The following is a 20,143-nucleotide window of genomic DNA, read 5'->3' as shown; positions in this document are numbered from 1 at the left end:
TCGGTGAGCGGCAGGCCGAGAGGTGCTGTGGGCTCCCAGTGGAGCCCCCTGCCCGGGGCAGGCTCCAGCAGGACCCCCAACACGCTTTCCCTGCTTCGTGCTGGCTCCAGGACCTCAGGGAGATGGGGCAGCTCCAGTTCTTCAGCCCTTGAGGGGAGCCCCCAGCTGCCCCATCCACAGCTGCCTCTGCTCCACGGGACACGCCGGCCCCTGGGAGCCGCCAGCCCCGGCACGGCACCTTTCCCAGGCTCGGCACTGCACGCCGCCCAGTCAGCCCGGCCCCTTCGAGCAGAATCCCATGGGGGGCTCTGGCCTGGGAACCCCCAGTGTCCCCACCTGACCCCGTGCAGGTGCTGCTGCCTGCAGCCCCACCACGCACGGCTCTGCGTGGCCGGTGTGCTGGCAGTGGCAGTCATGGCGGCGGTCGCAGACATGGCGGCGGTGGCGGTTGAAGTGGGGAGAGTCGTGGTGCTGGTGGCAGTCATGGTGTTGGTGGCAGTGCTGGCAGTCAGGGTGATGGTGACACTGCACTGTTCATGATGTGTCAGGTGGAGGGAAAGGCACAAAAGCAGCAACACCAACCCTGACCCACCACCCGGGTGCTCGTGGCTGCAGCACAGGATTGGCAGTGCTGTCTCCGTCGTGTGGCACAGCACTGCCTGTGCTGGGCCTTCCACAGCCTTTACAGGGCCAGAACTGTCATCAGGGCCTGGGGATGTGGGGTCAACCTGTGCCCCAGGGGTCTCACCCCACATGGATCCCACTGTGGCCCAGGAGTGCAACTGTGGGTAGAGCTGGGACAGTCGCACTGGCTCCAGCGGCACAGAGCAGCGGCAGTGCAGGGCTGGGGATCCAGGGCCATCTTGGGGACCCCCACCTTGCCCCACACTGGGGCAGCAGGCAGGCACCAGCCCATCAGAAAAATAAGGTTTTATTTTCCAAGCGGCTGCACGTGCACAACCAGCGTCCCCAGGGCCGCGACACCGTCCCCCTGGAGCGCCTCGACGCCGGCCACACACGGGCCCCTTCCAGTCCAGCCCCGGGGCGCAGGGACCCCCCTCCCCGGCCCTGCCCCACGCGGGCAGCCTCGGCCATGGGAGTGTACTCCCACCCCACTGCCAGCTCCAGGGCCGGTGTCGGTGTGGTGCCAGCCTGGGCTCAGCTCCCTCCCTCCCCGCTGCGGTCTCTGGGCTGGTGTGTGCGGGCTCCGGCCGGCTCTGCCGCTGTCTCAGGCGGGTGCTGCCGGACCCCGGCTCATCTCCGTGACACTCGCAGGGGGGTGACCCCTCGCACCTTCAGGCAGTTGCCCCCAAGATCCCTTCGACCACCCTGCAGAGAGAGGAGGGAGAGCTTCAGGTATCGTGGGGTGTCCAGGAGTGGGCACCCCGCTCCTGCCCACTGTTCATCCCACCAAGTCATCCATGGGGACCCACTCTGAGACAGCCAGTTCTGCTTTCCTGGGGCAGCTCAGTGCTGCCTGGGATGCACAGACAGACAGATAGACAAGACAGATGGGGCTACACCTGGTGAGTGGCTGGCTGGGTGACTGGGAGGTGGGTGCTGTGGTGGAGCCCCCTAATGTGGGTCCCCATGGCCTTGTCACCCTGCAGGACACAGTCCTAATGGCTGCTCAGGACCTATGGTCAGGACCAGTGCCACCCCAGGACAGACCCACAGCCCCAGGCAGACCCACAGTCCAGACTGGGATGAGGAGGCTCAGCCCCGCCTCCCAGTGCACCAGCACAACTTCAGCCCAGTACTGCCCAGTATAACACAGCACAGACCTGCATAGCCCAGATTTAGCCCAGAACATTCCAGTATAATCCAGCGCAGCTCAGCAGAGCCCAGAACAGCTCAGTTCCAGCCCAGGCCATTTCCAGCCTAGCACAGCCCAGCATGGCCCAGTATAGCCCATTTCCAGCCCAGCCTAGCCTGGCCCAGCCCATTTCCAGCCCAGTATAGCCCATTTCCAGCCCAGCCTAGCCTGGCCCAGCCCATTTCCAGCCCAGCAGAGCCCATTTCCAGCCCAGCCCCAGAGTTGGGAGGCACAGAGCTGGATCTCAGCCCAGCTCCTGCCATTGCCCCCCAGAGTTCTGGGTGCCAGAGAGGATCCCGGGCCCCAGTGCCTCTGCAGCATCCCCTGGGTGTCCAGCACCATGCCAGCCCCCAGGTTCCAGCCCTGAGGAGCAGCCCAGGGTCACAGCTCAGCCCTGGCTGGAAGGTCCCAGCTAAGGGCAGCTCTACCAGGTCGGGTCAGGCCAGAGGACTCCCAGGAGGGCTGGAGAAGCTGCTGAGGGGGCGGCAGGAGCAGGGGAGCAATTAAAGATAGAGCAGCAGAAACTGAAGAAGGCCCAAGGGTTGGAGTGTGACCTGTGGCTGAGCTGCTTGGGGTTACATGTGGGACAGCTTGAGGCTCTGTGGGGACAGAGGCAGATCCCTGCTCACAGCCCTGACAAGGGATGCCCATGGAAAGAGGCAGCTGCCAGGCCCTCACCCTGTGCAGCCCACCCTGGGTCAAGGGCACCCAGGACCCTGGCGTGGGCAGCAGGATGGACTCACCATGGGAAAGGTGCCCCCTGAGCCACAGGGTGCTGGGGGTGTCAGCTGGCCAGGCAGGGTAGGGCAGGGGTGCTGTGCCAAGCCCCAGCTCAGCCACCTGGCTGTGTGAGAGCTGTGCCAGTGCTGGTGACAAATCCTGCATGGGGACACTGGATGGGGAGCTCTGCCTGTCCCCATCACATCAGGGAGCTGCTGGGGGCAGCCCTGCCACGGTGTCGGTGAGCTGGCAGGGTTGGGGATGGAGATGGGAATAGGGATGAGGATGGGGATGGGGATGGAGTCAGTGTGTGAGCTTTGAGCTTCCCCAGGGACAGCCAGTTGCCTCCAGCTCTGGGGTGACTGTTCAACCCCCGAGACCTCCCAACCCGGATGGACGTGGGGGAGCAGCCCAGCCCACTGACGCGAGCTGGAGCTGTGGGCGTGCGGCTAAGAGCAGGATTTGGCCGGGAGCAGCCAAAACCTCCAGTGGGAGTTGGAGCCAAAGTCTGCAGTTCTCACTGAGCCATGCCGAGGCTCCTGCCCTGCTCAGCCCAGGCAGGGTCTGCTGCCTCCTGTCCCCTGGGGATGTGCTGAGCCTCCTGCTCCGCCCCCCAGCCCAGTGCCCCGCTCACCCCTTTCCGCTGGTTGCTGAGGCAGAAGGTGCAGATGCTGCGGGGCTGTTTGCTGTCCAGGTCGCCCTTGGCACCGTAGATGGCACTGAAGCAGGGCTGCCCATCCTCGCAGCCCTCGCCCAGCAGCAGCACGTTGGCCAGGTGGGAGATGTAGCTGGAGGCCAGGCGGAGGGTCTCGATCTTGGACAGCTTCCGATCCACTGGCTCGGTGGGGATGAGGGTCCGCAGGGCGGTGAAGGCCGTGTTGACGCTCTGGGTCCGGTCCCGCTCCCGCGCGTTGGCTGCCTGCCTCTGCTTCACCATCACCATCGGCCCCGGCTTCCGCGGCAGCTTGCGGCGAGCCTCGGCCCCCTCGCAGCAGCCGAACGACTGGTCCGACGTGTCGCTCTCGCTCCGGTTCTCTTCGTCCTCCGAGAGGATGCTGAGGTCGGGGTAGAGCACACGGGCAGCCACGGGGCGCAGCATGGTGAAGGCCATGGCGGGGTGCCCGCCCGCGCCCCCGGCCCTGCTGGGGGAACCCCCCGGGCTGCGGGGAGCCTTCCCCCGCAGCACAGCCGCGACGGCCGGCTCCGGACGCCTTCCCGCTGCCGCTCCGCTGCGGCAGCCGAGCAGGGCTGGGACGACTGTCTGCGGGGGGAATCGGGATTTATACGGCCGGGGAGGGGCTGGCTCTGGAGCCCACCCCCAGCCGGCCCCCCGAGCTCCGGCCAGCGGCCAGTGGCCAGCGGCCAGCGTCCTCGCCCCAGCCCCGAGAGCCAGCGCTGGCTCTGGCCACCAGCCTGGCTCCGTTCTGGCACGCTGGCTTGCCCACGGGCACCTTGACCCCAGGGCCAGGCTCTGGGTCATGCCCATGGTGGTACTGAACTGTGGCAGTGCCAGGGCCACCACTTGGCAAGTACTCCCTGTGCCATGGCCTCTGGCACCTATGGAGCGATGCCCACAGCTCTCGGGCAGCGTGTCCCCAGCCCCTGCCCAGCTGTCCCCTGCCAACTCTGGGCCTCATGCAGGGTGGCACTGGGCAAACACGGGGTGCAGAAGCTGAGATAGGGCAGGTACTTGGGAGCAGGTACTGGGGGTGTTTAACAGAGGGGATGCCAGTGGGGGACATGCTGTTCCCCACACCCTGCTGTGCCCCACACCCTGCTGTGCCCCACAGGGACAGGGTCTGTGCCCAGGAGGATGTCCAGGGCAGGCAGGGAGTGGTGAGGGTGCAGCCCTGCAGGAATGCGCCCCTTGCTCCCCCTGTTCCCAGGGCCTGGCACCCCACCTGCTCAGCATGGGAGGAGACTGGGGGGGGAAAACTGAGAGGCTTGGGCAGCACTGCCGGCAGCACTGCCAGGAGCGTTTCCTCCCGCCCGGGAGGAAGGTGTGCACCGGCAGTGGAAACACAGAGTCTTTTCCTGAGAGGGGAGAGATGAGCTGGCAGCAGCAGCAATCACCGGTGTCCTGGGGAGGGCTGGGGATGTCCCCCAGCTTGAGAGTGGTTCTGGTCATTCCTGAGCGCTCAGTACCACAGATGATGGTCACTCCTGCTCATCCTCACCAGGGAGGTCTGTGTGGGTCCCATTCTTCCTTCAACCCCCCAGCCCCAAGCCCAGCACCCCCTGGAGCAGTCAGGGGGGCAGCCAGCTGAGCCAAGTGGGCAGGAGGCTTCCTGCCTGCCTTCCTCCCCTTCCTCCTCCTCCTCCACGATGCTCCGGGCATGGCATGTCAAGCAGCAAAGATGCATGGAGGGCAGGACCTGGCTCCTGGTGGATGGCCCCAGGGCTGACAGGCCAGAGGACTTGGCAGTGCCAGCTGCAGTATCCACTGTCTGGCAGTCCCATAGCCAGAGGGAGATGCCAGTAGAAATCTTGGAGGCTTGCCAGGGCTGGGACAGTGGCCACAGAACGAAGCAGGTATGTTGCAAAGCCCACAGCAAGGTGGTCGGGGGGGGGCTGGAGGCTGTGGGATGGGGTGGCATCATGTCCCACAATGCCCCATGGCCAAAATCCCATGGTTGTGGGACTGGAGCTCATAGTGGGCCTCCTGGCTGCTGGGCTCCCCATGGGGCTCTCCTGGTGGTTCCAGAGCTTGTGGCTGCTTGACCATGGCAGCGGCAGATGTGCTGCCTGGTACTGGTACCACTTCACTGCCTCCCTTCCCGCCAGTTGTGAGCAAACGGCCCCTCTGCCCCCCGCGGGGCACAGGCAGCCCCCGGCCGGCGGGACCCCCCTGCCCTGTTTTCCTTCACCATTTGTCTGCCTGTGCAGAGCCTGTAAATCACACAGTGAGGGGAGCAGAGAGCCAAGCTGGGGGTCCTGCTGGGGTCATGCAGGGCTGCACCAGGGAATGGGGTTCCCACTAGGGTTGGGGACATACGAGGCTGTGCTAAGGGCCAGGGATCTTGCTGGAGCTGGGGTCATGGAGGGGTCTGCTCTGTGTCCACACTGACACCTTTCACCATGCATGAAGGACACTGACCCTCTTCTGTAGGCCCTGCCCAGGCACAGAGCTCTGTAAAAGGTCATGTGCAGGCAGTGCCAGGGGCGGAGGTGGGGATGGGCAAGCCCCTGGCATGACAGGCACGGAGCAGGCAGGTGCCTGTGCAGAGAGGGGAATCTCTACTCTGCCCCCCTCTCACCCCCACATCCTGCTGGGCTGTGCCTGGGGGCCACAACCGCCCCCAGCCCTGACAGGCAACAAGACGGATGGCAGGGGCTGTGTACTCAGCTGCACACCCCACACATGGCCACCAGCTGACACAGACAGGCTGGGGGGGGGGTGTCACCCAGTCCCTGCTCCCAGCCGACCTGCCCCAGGGCTTTTCTGGGGGGCACAGCCATGTGTGGGGTGCTGGTGGCTTGTGCTGCTGTGCTGGGATCTGGGACCTGGTGGGGCACAGGCAGGGAAGGAGCAGCAGGCACTGGAGATGGCTCAGCGAGGGGCAGGGGCTGCACACGCGCGCGTGTGTGTGGGTGAGCAGCTGTGCACATCTGTGCATCCAGGCGTGTGTGGGCACATGTGCATGATGTGTATAATCGTGCGTGTCTGTGCGTGGATATACATGACTATGAGGGTGTGTGCACGTGTTTGCAGAGTGTCACACACGTGTGTACATGTGCGTGAGGATGCGTGTGCAGGGTGCCATGTAGACCCCGAGTGCCACCACCTCCTGCTGCAATGATCTCCCCAGGTTGGCACACACGTGTGACCACCACCTCACCAGACCCTGCACACAGGGGGATGGATGGACAGAAGGAGCTGTCAGCCCTGGCTGAGAGACCAACAGGAGCCATGGGAAGCAGGGAATGCTGCCTGCTCCCTGCCTGTCCAGCTGCCCGCGAATGCTGCACGGAGGATGCATAGCAGCAGCCGTGTTTTCCTGTGCTGCCTGGCAGGCATGTGGTACAGGACGCGCATCCCCATGCCTGGATCCCCTTGGCCCCCCCAGCACTGCAGCCTCAGCTCTGACTCAGCCAGGCAGCACGAGGCTCAGCCGGGGCTGTGGAATCACAAACCTTCCGCCGGCTTGAGCGGGTGCCAGGACACGGTGGGGTTTGGCATCGCAGCGCTCCTGGCTGATCCACCCAAACAAGCTGACCCCCGGGCAGAGGGTAGCATTGGGCAGTGGGTCAGGCATGCACAGGATCCTGTGTGGGACATATGCCATGGAGGGGACATGGCTCGAGCATGGGGTTGCAACCCTGACCCCAGTCCAACCAGGCCCTCCCAAGCTGGGGGGCATCAAGGGGTTGGGGTGCTGGGCACCCCAAGGACTGGGTCCTGCCTCCACTGCCAGAAAAATGCCCCCTGCCCCCACTCCAGGGAGTGTTTATCTTTGAGGTGATACTTAAGTGTAAGAAAATAAACAGGGAGCAGATGGGCCAGGGGCCAGGGCTGCCCCCAGCCCTGTGGGGCCACTCTGGGCCTGCTGGGAAAACACCACGGCCGGCGAGGCAAATGGATTCCAGACCTGCGGCACTGATGGAACATGTGGCCACCAGGACATCGGGCCTGACCCTGCTGAGCCCCAGTGAAGAAGTTCTAGACTGACTGGTCCAACCCCACCCCACCCCACCCCATCCCATCCCACCATATCACATCTATCCCATCCCACCATATCACATCTATCCCATCCCACTCCACCCTGTCCAGTCATATCCCATCCTACCACAGCGCATGCCATCCATCCCATCATATCCCTCCCCATCCCACCCCATCCCACTGAGTCCCCTAAGGGCACTGCCTGGCCCCACTTGCCTGTAGCCCCTGACCAGTCCCTGGTGCTGGGGGATGTCCAGGACTGGTCCCTCTGCCTGTGGCTCCCCAGTTTTGGGGTTCTCAGGCCAGTGAGGCCATGGGCTCAGGAGCTGCCCCATCCCTGCTGGGCACACACATCCTCTGAGTCCAGGTGCCTCCCACCCCACGTTGAGCCCAGCAGGGCTGGGGTGTCATTCCAGGGGAGCCTATCCCTGCTCCCTAGCACTGGGAGACCAGGGCTGGTAAACCTGGGAACCCCTGGAGCCCCCCTGGGTGGGGAGGAGCAGTCAGAGTCTCATGGGGACCGGGCCTTGTGAAACCTTTGGAGGAGCAGGAGTGTTTTCCTATTTTCCAGTATCAGGGCTGTGTCAGGGTGACCCGGTGGGTTCTCAGGCAGTGTGGGAAGCACCAAGCCCCCTCCACCCCCGGGCTGTACCTGTGGATCAGGGCTGCTGGTCTGGAAAGCATTACACGCCTGTCGTGCGGGGAAGTCTGTCCCAGTTCCGGAGCCGGGACCCCCCCACCCGTCCTGGGCTGGGGGGAGCCCACAAAGCGCCTTTGTTCCTGCCCTGGAACGAATGGATTGGAAGCAGCCGGATCGGCTGTCAGCCGGCGACACCGGAGACCCCGCGGGTCAGGCAGAGGGAAGGGGGACAGGTGGAGGACGGACGGATGGAGGCAATGCAGGGATTGCAGGCTCTGGCAAACCCCACTCCCATGCCAGCCAGGGGGTTGTGGCACCATCAGCGCCAGCTGCGGACCAGCTCCCGCTGCCCACACCGTGCCAGCACCGGGGATGCACCAGTCAGGCCTGGAGATGCTCACACAGCACCTTGGACACAGTGTCTGGTCCTGGTTCCAGTGAGCCCTCGGAGCAGTGTCACAGGGCACCCTGGCACTGGCACAGACCCCCGTCACCGTTTGCAGGGGGTGGGAAGCTGGAAGACCAGATCCTGCAGTGGGTCTCCCAGGTGGAAGGAGCCCCCATGGGGTGCAAGGAGAGGACTTGCAACATCTGTGCATCCTTGGTTCATTTCCACTTGTGGAGTCCCAGCTCTGCTGAGCTGTCTTTCATCTGAGGGAAGAGGGGTACAAACTGTGGGAGAGGGGTGAGCAGAGTCTACGTGAGATGCCCAGCACTGGGGGCACACAGGACCTGGGCAAATACCAATCCCTGCCATTGGACACCCATTTGGGGCACCTTGGAGATGTCCACGCTGCCACAGGAGCTGCAGCAGGAGCTGCTGCCTCCTCCCCTCACCCCCCGCTCTCTAACAAGAGGAAACTTTTTAGCACGCCACAATTCTTCGGAGAAATTTATGGCCCATCAGGGAGCCTCGGGCCAGGGTTGCTCTCTGTGAGTGCTTGCAGGGCTTCCTCCCGGCGCACAGCCACTTTGATGTGGCACATGCAGCTCTGCCGCACCGGAGTCTCCCCCCGGTCCCTTCCCTCGTCCAGCACCCCCAGCCCACCCTGCTCTTCCTCCCCAGTGGATCCTGCGGAAACGCAGAGGCAGCGGTGAAGCGTGCCCTGTCCAGTGCCAGCACTGCCAGCTCCTGCCATGCACACTACGCTGCAGAGCTGCTGCCTGGGGGCCATGCCCTCCATCCAAACCCTCTCCCAGCCCGTTTCTGCCCCAGGAGGACAGGATCTGTCCAGGAAGGAGCGTGACTGAAGAGGCAGAAGTGTCTGGGCAGTTCCTGTCCCAGTCCTGCTGCTGACTCATGGTGTGGTGGGTGAGTCAGTAGCCTTTCCCCTCCCTGGACGGAGGCTCCCGACTTGGAGGGATGCTGAGATGCCCAGGGGATGCTTGGGGTGGTTTTTCCAGCCTGTACATGGGGTGACGATGTGGTTCTTGCAGACATGACACCATCCCAGCATGGCGGGACCACATGTGCTCCCACCGCTGGGCCAGAGCTGACCCTGAATTCAGCTGCATGGCCGGGCTGTCTGGCAGAGCACTGTCCCTGCACAGCATTCCTCCCCTTGCAAAATATCCATCCCCTTGCAGAGCATCTGTCCCTGTCCTCTGTGCCCACAGCCACTGCTCTTGCTGGTGCCAGGCCATCATGCTGTACCGCGCTGTGCCGTGCTCCATCACTATGTCCCTGCTCCCAATCCCATCACACCCCAGCACCAGGCCCAGGAGCTGTGGGGCTTTGATCACCTTTATTCCAGGTGCAGCAGCAGATGTCCCCACCCCAGCATTTTGGAGGTGTCCCCAGGGACAGGGGGATGATGAGATGTGTCCAGGGTTGGAGCAGACTTTTTTGGGGCAGGCACAGCCCAGGGTCCCTCCGATCCGGGCACAGGGTGTGCCCAGAGTCGCCGTGAGAGGGCTGGGGACTGGCCTTGCCCGGTTCAGCTGTGCCTCCTCCCAGTACCTCTGTCTTGATTCGGCTGTGTCCCGCTTTGCTTCTATGCCTTCCCGGTCCGTCTGTATCCCTTCCTGGTACATCTGTGCCTCGGACGGGCTGTGACCTGTCCCAGTTCCAGTGTGCCCTGCTTCAGTTCGTCCCGGTTGAGTTGTGCCCCGGTTAAGCCCCTCCTGTCCCTGTTCAGCCATTCCCGGTTGAGCCATGCCCCGGTTCCGCCCGTTCCATCACCGTTCAGCTATTCCCGGTTGAGCCGTGCCCCGGTTCAGCCCACCCCAACCAGTTCACCCCCGTCCTGGTTCATCCCGTCCCGTCCTGGTTCATCCCGTCCCGTCCCGGTGGTGGCGGAGCGCGGCACAATATCGCCACCTGCCGGCCCCGCCCCGCCCCGGACACCTCCCGGTACCGGCGAGACCCTGACCCCATCCCGGCTGGAGAGACTCCAGGGACTCCCCTCAGGGTTGGAGGACCCTGACTCTATCCTGGCTGAAGGAACCCCGAGGACCCGCGCCCCAAGGCGGGAGGACACTGACCCCATCCCTGTTGGAGGGATCCCGGGAACCCCCTCAGGGCTGGGAGACCCCGACCCCGTCTTCACCAGGGGCTCCCGGGTAGGAACCAACGGCAACAGCGGGGGCTGCAGGTGCATCCTCGGGATGCTGGGCTAGCGCAGGTGGGGCGTGGAGGAGCCCAGGTAGGTTCGGAGGTCGCTGAGGGTGGAGGGGATGATCTTGGCAGGAATGGTCTCCCGCTGGAGTGCCTGGTGGGCTGCGAAGCGGTGGCAGCCCCCGAAGGAGTAGAAGTAGTCACCGCCCTCGCTGCCTTTGACCCAGAGCACGTCGATGGGGGGCACTCGCTCGGGATCTTCCTGGGAAGGGAGAGAGACATCCAAGAGTAACACACTCCAGCACCCCCAACTCACCTCGACACCCCCCGACCTGCCTGTGCTGGGGCTTGGGTGCTGCGAGCTTCCCCAGCAGTGCCCTCCGGGTGGCACGGGTAGGTGTGGGAAGGGCTGCCCGGGTACCCCGGAGGGGCTGCACTCACCTGCAGGGTCTCCACCAGGCTCTGCACTTTCCCTGGATCCAGCTCCGGCGGGATGGGCCGGATGAGGACGCTCATGGGCACGTTGTGTACGGTCGAGATGTGCTGTGTGTGAATGCTCCGGTTATCGGGCTCGGCCATGGCTGCTGCTGCCAGGCACCCTTGGCCTTCCTCCTTCTTGCCCAGCCGAGCCCTCTGCTCTGCCCCGAGCAGTGCAGAGCCCAGCCGGGCCGCTCTACTTCCTCCTGGCCCAGCCATCGTCATCGTCACCGCCCCCGCCCCGCTGTTTTGCAGAGTCACAGTGAAGGGGCAGGACGGGCTGCCGGGACGGGTGCCAGAGCCAGCTGGCCCTCTGCCTGCTCCTGCGAGCCTGCAGTCAGGGCTGCCCTCACCTCCTCATCCCCATGGGACAATCCTTGGCACGTGGCAGCTGAGCTCCCTATCAGCTGTGCTGGGGGTCCCTGTCTTGCCCCCCCACTCCAAAAGCTACCCAGGGGTCTCTTCTCCCACCTGGCCATGCTGGCACACTAAGGATCATTCTGCAGCATCTCCTCTGGGAGCTGGGATGTGTCCCCCACCTGCCTGGCTGTACCAGGAACACATCCCCACCCCAGAGCCCCCCTCCTGCCACGCTGACGCCTGTGGGGTCCTCGGCGAGGAAGAGGAGGCATGACAGCCCCAGAGCTGAGCAGCAATGCTGGAATTCTCCACAGCTGGGGCACACACCGCAGCATCCCAGCCCTGAATCTTTCTAGGTCATTTCTTCAGACCAGTGTCCTAAACGGGGAGAGGCTCCCAGGAAGAACTGGGTCCCCCACCCCATCAGCTGCTGCAACTGGGGCACCCTGGATCCACAGTGGGGTTGTGATGCCGGCAGATGGCTGCTCCCGGTGTCCTCACCCTGGCTCCTAGGGGACATGGAGGGTCCCCAACCCTGGAGCTGACTCGGAAACATGCTAGTGATGGTCAGAGATGGGTTTGTGAGGCTCCGGGATTAGTATTTTGCAGGGTGAATCTGCTGATGACTTTGCAGGTCAATGGTTGTACAGATGTCACTGGGAGTGCAGGACTCAGCGAGGGCACTGCTGACAAGCTGGACACCAAAAAAAATTTGCCCTCCCCCTTTGGCACTCACATGCGGGGAAGGCTGAGGGGAGACAGGAGAGGGAGCCCCTGGGAGCAAGGTCTCTGCTGGATTGTTCCCACCATCCCTGACCACATCCCATGGGAGTGGATGCCAGCACGGCAACAGCTGAAATAAAATCTGCTCACCGAATCCTCCCCATCCAGCGAGGTGGAGCCCCAGGGGTGTGTGAGCATCGTCGGCCCCCCCCCGGGCTGCCCACCGGGCTCTGCGCCTGCTGCCGGGATTTCACACACCGCTTTACTTCCAGGTCAGTGCTCTGCCGTGCTCACAGCCCCCGGCGCCCTCACGAGCAGGATGGCATCATAACACCCCCCCTTGTCACGGCAGGGGGCTGTCTGGCTGCTGCCCACTGGCTGCAGGGCTGGCACGGCCACACGGGCAGCGTGGGATGCTCCGGGTGCCTCAGCCACCTGCTCCCAGCAGGCTGCCAGGACATCGCCCCTCTCACTTTGGGGCAGTTCTCTCCAAGATGCTCCAGCCCAGGACTGGGTGTGGGCACGGGGCACCGTGGGGATGGGCATGCTGGCATCTCGCGTGCCACCACCCGCCACCGGCGGCACAAATCCCCCGAGACACGTGGTTAGTGGCAGAAATCCCTTTTATATCCCTGAATTGCGTTACAAGTAATACTGCGGGCGGCCGGATCTCAGTAGACTTGTCGTACTGGGGCTGGCGAGTACAAAACCTGGCAGAAAAAATCTATCATGCACGGAAAATTATTGCTGTAGTATCTGCTATTTACAGGAGAGAGGGGCAGCGGCGCGGTGCTCCGAGCTTGCCGGCCGCAGGACGCCGTGCTCCGTGGAACGGCGCCGGCATGGTGGGGAAAGCCCGGTGGGTGCCTGCGTGGCCGGGGTGATGCTCGTCCCCTGCGTGGGGTGCGGGATGCATGACCACCGTGCCACGGCAGCGAGGAGCATGACAGGGACATCCCCACTGAGCCCGTGACCAACGCGGGCACCGAGGCGGCGAGAGGAAGACGGTGCAGGGAGGAAGACGGTGCAGGAAGACGGTGTGGGGGTGCACGAGTGCGGCCCCGTGACGTGCCGGGCTGAGCCCCAAGGTGTCGAGGACTGGCACAGGGTGATGGGGCTGTGGCAGCTCGCGGCCCGAGGTAGGAGGCGGAGGCGTGGGTCAGGCCCCGCTCCGGGATGCCGTGCACGGCGCTCGCTCTGCGGCCGGTGAGGGGATGCTCCACCAGGAGGTTGCATAGAGTGGCTGGTTTGTCCCCACCGGGCTGGCACGGGGCACGGAGCAAAGCAGGAGCCTGCAGCAGTAAGGAAGACGAAGGAGAAGGGCTTTGCCTTTGGGGGAGGCTTGCAGGGCGTGGAGCCCAGGCTGCTGGGCCAGCTCGTGCCCTCCCCGGGCCCCACCGCACTGTCCACTCTCGGGGTCCTGTCCCCGTCCGTGCCACTGCAGCTTGTCCTGGGCACGGCAGCTCTGCTGCAGCTCTGCCACCTCCTGCAAGCCAGCGCTGGCCCGGCCTGGCCAGTCTTGGCAAATAAATAGTGAAAAGCATAAGTTATAAATAATATAAATAAGAACATTTAAATAGACTCACCCAAACTTTACGGCTACTCTCACCCCCTCCTCCTGAGTGCAGGCGGGGGGGTGATGGTGAGGAGCTGGGAGTTGGCTGGAGAAGGGGCTGAGGAAGGGTTAGGGCTACATGGGGGGGCAGTTGGGGGTTTGGGTGCTGCCTGCCCCAGGGCTGGGTCTCCAGCCCAGCTGCCAGCCCAGCCATTCGCACGGCAAGGGGGGCTGCACCTGTCTGGGGCAGGTATTTCCCAGCCCATCACCCTGGCAGAGGCCAGTTGTGCCTGGCCAAGCCAGGAGCTGGGATCCAATGGAGGACATGTCCCATGGATCTCTGCTGGAAGCCCCTTGCTCTTCCCCTAACTCTGGGCCTGTGGAGCCACAGTGCCAGGGTGAACACAGTGCCAGAGGGCAGGGGGGCAGCAGGGTGCCCTGCGTGGTGGGCTGCAGGGACCCCAGCCTCCAAGGGGGACTGGTAGCCCTGCCTTCCATTAGCCTCAGCAGCCATCAGTCCTGCTGAGCCGGCAGTAGCATCTGCCCATGGTCCCATCAGGGTTGGGGTCAAGGGGAGGGTATGCTCCTGGTGGGGAGCAGAAAAGTGTCTTTTCTCCCCCGGGATCCCCCGGAGTGAGAAGCAGCAGCTCTAAATAAATAATAGTAATAAATTAAATAAATAAAGGTGAAAATCACAAGCTGGGGGAGGAAATCTATCCTGGATCTGGAAGAGGTCCCCAGGTGAGTCCCCTGCAGAGAAACCTGCCTGGCTGCAGGGGGAGCTCGGGGACCCATAGGCTTGGAGCTGGGTCCCATTGTGGGGTACCCCCTTCCCAGGGAGCAGTAGGGTAGGGTATCCTTCTCCCAGGTGGGGAGTGAGTCTGCAGGGATGTGTCCTCCAGCCTCAGCACAGCTTCAAACTGGCTGGCTGCAGCTGCAGGAGTGCTGGCGTGGGGACTGGGACCAGGATGGGATGGGGATGGAGACGGGGTGGGATATGGATGGGAATGGGGACAGGCACGGGATGAGATGGGGATGGGGATTGGATACAGGGATGAAGATGGGGATGCGCCACAGGGGGCTGGGGGCCTAGTTCCCTATTGCACAGCTGTGTTCGGAGCCCTTGAAGCAGGCGGACTCGTAGTGCTTGTTGAGGTACGACTTGAGGGCGAAGGTCTTCTCGCACTGCTTGCACTTGTAGTGCTTGAAGGCGGAGTGGGTCTGCATGTGGGCGCGCAGGTTGGAGCGGTCGGCGAAGGCCTTCCCGCAGTGGGAGCAGCCAAAGGGCTTCTCCCCGGTGTGGGATCGCATGTGGCCCTGCAGCAGCCAGGGCCGGCTGAAGGCTTTGCCGCACACGTCGCACTTGTGCTTGAGGTTGTGGGTGAGGACGTGCATGGCCAGGGCGGGCATGGAGACGTACGCCTTCCCGCAGGTGGGGCATTTCCTCGCCATCTTGCTGTCCAGGCTGCGGTGGGTCTGCTTGTGCCGGCTGAGGTTGGAGGAGGTGGCGTAGGTCTTGCCGCACTCGGGGCAGGAGTGGCGGTGGCTGCCTCGGCGCTGGCTCTCGCTGCGCCGGCGCGACCGCCCGTCCGTGATGAAGAAGGCATCCATGGAGTAGCTGTCTGTCACCGCTGCCTCCCCGTTGAAGTAGCGGGCAGAGAAGCTGGACTGGGGGCTCTCGGGGTCGCTGTACTCCTCGTGGCCGGGTGCATAGGCTGGGTCCGGCGCTGGTGGTGGCAGACCTTGCTTCTTGTCTGTGTCATAGCCAGCTGGTGCCAGGCAGTGCTGGAGATACCCTGTGGGAACAGCACAGCAAGGTCACCACCCCTCCGGGCCAGCCTCACCAGGGACAGGGGAAAGACACGATCCGAAATTGCCTGTTGGAGGTGCAGAACTGGGGTTGTCCCTCCCCCACCGGTCCCGGTCCCCACTGAGTCACTTGAGCACTGGAGCTGCCTCGTCCTGCCCTGGCTCCTGTCTGCATCTGTCGGCAGGATGGGTCCCATCCCGTAGCGCTGGAAACCGGGAATGGGGCCATGGAACGTCCAGATGTGCCTGCCCTGGCTGTGGGGAGCCCCTGGGGGCCATTAGCCACCAGACAGCTGTCAGTGCCGGGAGCCTCATTGTTCACTGTGGTCGTGCCGGTAATGAGCTCTGCTCTGTGGGCAACCACGGTGAGGGGGACGAGGCCACTTTCCCCAGCAAAGGGGCTGGGAAAGCCATACACATCTCTGCTGTCCGTGCAGGGTCTATTCTCCAGAGATGGGGCAGTATCAGGAAGGCAGCACCGGGGATCCTGCACTCCCACCAAGGAGGGGGACCTACAGCCCTCCAGGTGTGGAGCAGGGCTCGGATACCACTCCACTGGCATCACCCCCATGTGACATTGGTGCTGCTCATGACCCCACTTCACACGTGGGACTCCCAATCTGTGGCAGAGAGGGTGCCTCACTGGCATCCTGGTCCCTCCATCCTGTCACATGAAGGTCACCGCAGGAGCAGCAGTGCAGTCCCCTTCCCACCAGGCCAGCAACTCTGGTGGACACACTGGCACTCCAGGACCACCAAACTGGTCCCAGCAGTCCCCTGTCTTGTGCACACTGGTCCTTGCAAGCTGCTTGGTAACAGAGGGGCTGTCAGGGGCCTGGGGTCGGTGCACGGCTGGGCTCACCAGTGCATGCTGTGGGGCAGGGTGAACAGCCGTGGCAAAGCATCCCCTAAACCCAGATCCCCGGCCAGCACCCACAGGATACCCTGCCTGGGGCAAGAAACCGCTGCCGTTTGTCCCCGTGGCTGCCGGGGATGCCTGTGGTGGGGAGGGGGCTGCATGGTGGGGGCAGAGCTGGGCCCCCCCGTCCCCCGCGCCGTGCTGACAGCGCGGGCTGTGCAGAAAGCGCTCTGCTCAGCAATTTCTCACGTTGCCTCCGTGCATGCAGCAAGGTTATTTCCAGGAGAGCAGCGTCGGCAGCTTCTGCCCAGCTGCAGCACATCCCTCCCCCATCGGCTCCTGGCTCCTGAGGAGGGGGGAACAGAGGACCCCCCGGCCAGACGGGTCTAAAACCCTGGCCCCGGGTAGGGAAAACCCATCAAGGGCTGGGGAGCACTACAAAAGGGGGGACAGGCACCGCAATGGCTGGGTAATGTTGGCTTGTGCATGGCTGGATCAGGCCCATTCCTGCATGCAGATCCGTCTCCTGGCCCCCGAGCATCCAGGACTCCCCAGCCTAAGGAATGGAGCCCCCTGACCTCCCGTGGTCCCCTCTTCTAGGACAGGTCTCTGGGCCGCCCCGTCGGGGGGCTCTGCCGAGCCTGGGGGACTCCGAGCCCACCCCAGACTCCCCCCGCAGGATGGGGCTCTAAGGACCCCGGCCACCCCTAGCCCAGCCCTTCGCACCTCTCCCAGCGCTGCGGCGGGGGTGTCCCCCTCTTCTTCCCCGCCTGCTCCCCGTGCCCCGGGGGGGCGCCGGCCCCCACCGCGTTCCCAGGGGGGCTCGGGGCACCGCTGCGAACAATGAAACCCGCCGGCACGGCGAGGCTGCCGCCCCCGCCGCCCCTCGCCGCCCCCGCAACCCGGCTGCTTCGTGCACCCCCAAACTTGTCGTGGGAAGGAGCCCGCCTCGGTGCTCCCCGGGCGGAAGGGGGCTCGGGGCTGCCCACGGGGCTGACGCTGTCACGCAGGGGATGTTTCCCCAAAGGACCAACTTCGACAGCGCCCGGTGGCCCCGGAGCGGGGGACAAGACAACGAGGGATGACAGCCCCCACCCGCACCCCCTGCTCGCCGCGGGACACAACGCGGGGACCCCTGGCCCGTCCTGCCCCGCGTCCCCCTGTGTCTCCTCCCCGGTGCCCCGCCGGGCGCACAGACAATAGCGGCGGGGGGGCCCCTCTGGACCCCCGGCCCCGCACTCACCATCGCCGGCGGCGGGGCCAGGCAGCGTGTAGGGGGGCTCCAGGGGGGCGTAGGGGGGCGCGGGGGCCCCGGCGGCCGGGAACGCCTCCGCCTTCAGCTTCTTCACCAGGAAGGAGCGGGGCATGGCGGGGCCGGGCAGCGCTGGACACCTCCGGTACCGGCACCGCCACCGGCCCCGGCCCCCGCCCCGGCCCCGGCCCCCCCCGCCCCGGCCCCGGCGCTCGGCCCCGGCGGTGCGCACGGAGAGGCGCGGGGAGGCGAGTGCGAGGGGCGGGGAGGCGGCAGGGCGGCGAGGAGGAGGAGGAGGAGGAGAAGGAGGAGGAAGAGAAGGAGGAGGGGAGGACGGGGGGGGAGGAGGGGGAGGAAGGCAAGCGGTCGTGGGGGGAGGGGGCCGCTTCGCCTGGCCGCGCCCGGAGCCCCCCCGGAGCCCCCCGAGCCGCCGGCAGTGCGGGGCGCCCCGGGCATCACGGCAGTGTGGGGTCCCCGGTCCCTCCCCCGGATTTCTCCCCCCACCCCGGCCACGGACAATGGGGACACGGGGGGACCGGGGGGTGGGACATGCCGCTGCCTCCCACCGCCTTTGTCTCCCTGCCGCCAGCCCCCAGGGCCAGGGAAGGACGGGGCTGCGGGGTGAGAGTCTTCATCCCGATGCCTGTCCCTATCCCTGTCCCGTCCCTTGTCTTCTCTTGTCTCCATCCCTGTCCTCTGTCCCTGTCCCTGCTTCTTGACCCTTTCTCTTTTCTCTGTCCTTGCTCCCTGTTCCTATCCCTGTTCCCTGTTACCATTCCCATCTTCCCTCTTCTCATCTCTGTCCCCAGTCCCTTTCCACTGACCCCTTTCCCTTGTCCTTTTCCCTGTCTCTTGTTCTCCCTCCTCATATCAAAAACCTAAATTACAAGCGCGTACAAATCCCTGTTCCCTCTTCCCTGTCCCACCTCTGTCCTGTCCCCATCCCTGCTCGCTGTTCCCATCCCTCTTTTCCTGTCCCTTTTCCCACCCATGTCCCCGTCTCCATCCCAGTCCCAGGGAAGTACTGTGACCTTCACAGCCACAACAATAGCCGAGCTCGTGGCAGTGCATTGTTCCCCGTGGGAGCCCCCACTCCCACTTTCCCCCTTCCCCTCGCCCCTGCAGGCAGCCGGTGGTCCGGCGCTGCCTCTCTCTGGAGTTGTGCTCTCTGAGGGCCAGTGGGTGACACGGGGACCTGGCTGGCAGCGGCTCTGCTCTCCCCGAGCCCTGTGCAATGTGTTGCAGCACTTAATAAGGATGGTCCCCCAGCTGTCAGTGCAGGCAAAGCGCTGGCATGGCTGGAGCGGGGCAGCCCTGGGCATCCTCAGCCTCGGGAGGCAGCAGCCCCTTTGGTCAGGGATGTGGCATCAGGTCTAGAGGCCAAAAGCAGCACCTCTACAGCTGGCACTGTGGGCCTGACTACTCACAGCCGTGTCTGCTCCTTCAGTCGTGCCCAGAGACATGGCTGGAGCCAGCCCTGCATTGCATTGGGCAGTGCCCCTGCTCACTGCTTTGTGTGGTACCCCACAGCCCAGGGCGTCCCACAGCATCCCACAGCCTGGAGCATCCCACAGCACTCAGCATCTCACAGCATTTGATACCCCACAGAATCCCACAGCATCTGATATCCCATAGCATCCCACAGCATCTCACAGCATCCCACAGCTCAGTGCATCCCATAGCTCACAGTATCCCATCCCACAGTATCCCATATCCAGAGTATTGCACACTCCACAAGATCCTAGGCTTGCTCCCCATATCGTCTGGGGTCTTTCCACCCTACTCCCAGGGCTGTGGGTCCCGGGGCTGTGGGTCCCAGGGTTGGTCCCCACATGGGCTGGGGTCTCTCCACTCGCTCCCGCAGCGCTTGGCCGGGGCTCGCTGGCAGCACCATGAGCCCCATCTGTCCCTGCAGCGCTGCCCTGACGTCAGGGCTCTGCCAAGTTCAAGGTCACCGCTCCCAGAGGGCTGCGGCCCGGGGGGACATGGCCTGCCGGGCTGCTCCCGGCGTCCCACACACACACACACACACACACACACACCGGGCTCTCAGCCTCTGTTCCCTGATTTATTTATCCGTGCGTGTTGGTTCTCTCCTGGAAGGCACGTTTGCAGAACGGACAATTACTTACGCCCTAGTTGGGCCTGCCTGAATGCTGCCCGCTGCCTGCCTGCTGCCCACTGCCTGCTGCCTGCCCACTGCCTGCTGCCTGCCCACTGCTTGCCCGCTGCCTGCTGCCTGCCCGCCCGCCCGCTGCCCTGGGATTTTGTCTCTCTCCAGGCTGCGGTGTAATAAGGGAGGTAATTAAGTGTAAAAGGCAGGAGGAGGGAGTGCTGGGAGGGGGGAGCAGCCCCGGCTCCTTTTGGAGGCAGGGGACTGCGATAATGTATGGTAATAACCGCAGCCAGCCCTGCCGAGCTGATAGCGCTGACGGCAGTGCCTGGGCCCCCCCAAACCTGCCCCCACTGCCGTGGGGAGGGGGGGCAGCACCAGAAGAAAGGCTCAGCCTTCCTCCGACGGGTTTGTGCCTTCCCGAGCAGCTGTATGGAAATAATTCCCATCGGAGGCAATTGTTTCCCCAGCAAGAGGGAGGGGTCTGTGGGGGTATGGTGGGCAAAGGGTTTGGGGGGCTCCCCAGGGGAGGAGCATCCTTTTGGGGTGCAGGAGGAGAGGGGTCAGGACTCTGCTTTGGCTCCCAGTCTCCCCACAAGGGA

At 64.4% G+C, this 20,143-nt stretch overlaps 3 protein-coding genes across 4 annotated transcripts; all 3 read right to left on the bottom strand.

Moving 5' to 3' along the window:
* Positions 1-1,137: 1,137 nt before the first annotated feature.
* On the bottom strand, positions 1,138-3,717 carry TCF15 (transcription factor 15 (basic helix-loop-helix)). Of its 2 annotated transcripts, none has more exons than XM_017833162.1 (2): positions 3,171-3,717; positions 1,138-1,350 (listed from the first exon to the last, which is right to left on the bottom strand). In XM_017833162.1, exons 1-2 carry the CDS (start codon positions 3,645-3,647, stop codon positions 1,255-1,257), a joined length of 573 nt encoding a protein of 190 aa, XP_017688651.1. In that variant the 5' UTR covers positions 3,648-3,717; the 3' UTR covers positions 1,138-1,254. The 2 variants fall into 2 exon arrangements, with proteins under 2 accessions (XP_017688651.1, XP_017688653.1); XM_017833164.1 differs by having other exon boundaries at positions 1,138-1,329.
* Positions 3,718-9,562: 5,845 nt separating this feature from the next.
* On the bottom strand, positions 9,563-11,349 carry SRXN1 (sulfiredoxin 1). Its single transcript, XM_017833157.1, has 3 exons — positions 11,322-11,349; positions 10,835-11,223; positions 9,563-10,655 (listed from the first exon to the last, which is right to left on the bottom strand). The coding sequence occupies exons 1-3, from the start codon at positions 11,347-11,349 to the stop codon at positions 10,452-10,454; spliced, it is 621 nt and encodes a 206-aa protein (XP_017688646.1). The 3' UTR covers positions 9,563-10,451.
* Positions 11,350-12,558: 1,209 nt separating this feature from the next.
* Positions 12,559-17,543, bottom strand: SCRT2 (scratch family transcriptional repressor 2). The gene is made up of 2 exons (XM_017833255.1): positions 17,420-17,543; positions 12,559-15,304 (listed from the first exon to the last, which is right to left on the bottom strand). The coding sequence occupies exons 1-2, from the start codon at positions 17,541-17,543 to the stop codon at positions 14,598-14,600; spliced, it is 831 nt and encodes a 276-aa protein (XP_017688744.1). The 3' UTR covers positions 12,559-14,597.
* Positions 17,544-20,143: the final 2,600 nt, after the last annotated feature.

This window comes from Lepidothrix coronata, unplaced genomic scaffold (genome assembly GCF_001604755.1).
Source record: "Lepidothrix coronata isolate B3197 unplaced genomic scaffold, Lepidothrix_coronata-1.0 Scaffold212, whole genome shotgun sequence".
Lineage (NCBI taxonomy): Eukaryota > Metazoa > Chordata > Aves > Passeriformes > Pipridae > Lepidothrix > Lepidothrix coronata.
The sequence above is the reverse complement of the archived record's forward strand: the minus strand, read 5'-3'. Positions and strand labels throughout refer to the sequence as shown.

What these genes read in the sequence shown, in the direction of transcription:
- SCRT2 (XM_017833255.1), bottom strand. Translation starts at nt 17,543, where the DNA reads ATGCCCCGCTCCTTCCTGGTGAAGAAGCTGAAGGCGGAGGCGTTCCCG. An exon ending in TGGCCCCGCCGCCGGCGATG is followed by an intron (nt 15,305 to 17,419) that starts GTGAGTGCGGGG and finishes CTGTTCCCACAG; the next exon opens with GGTATCTCCAGCACTGCCTG.
- TCF15 (XM_017833162.1), bottom strand. Translation starts at nt 3,647, where the DNA reads ATGGCCTTCACCATGCTGCGCCCCGTGGCTGCCCGTGTGCTCTACCCC. An exon ending in TCAGCAACCAGCGGAAAGGG is followed by an intron (nt 1,351 to 3,170) that starts GTGAGCGGGGCA and finishes CGATACCTGAAG; the next exon opens with CTCTCCCTCCTCTCTCTGCA.
- SRXN1 (XM_017833157.1), bottom strand. Translation starts at nt 11,349, where the DNA reads ATGGCCAGGTGGGAGAAGAGACCCCTGG. An exon ending in GTGGGAGAAGAGACCCCTGG is followed by an intron (nt 11,224 to 11,321) that starts GTAGCTTTTGGA and finishes GGGGATGAGGAG; the next exon opens with GTGAGGGCAGCCCTGACTGC. An exon ending in GCCTGGTGGAGACCCTGCAG is followed by an intron (nt 10,656 to 10,834) that starts GTGAGTGCAGCC and finishes CTCCCTTCCCAG; the next exon opens with GAAGATCCCGAGCGAGTGCC.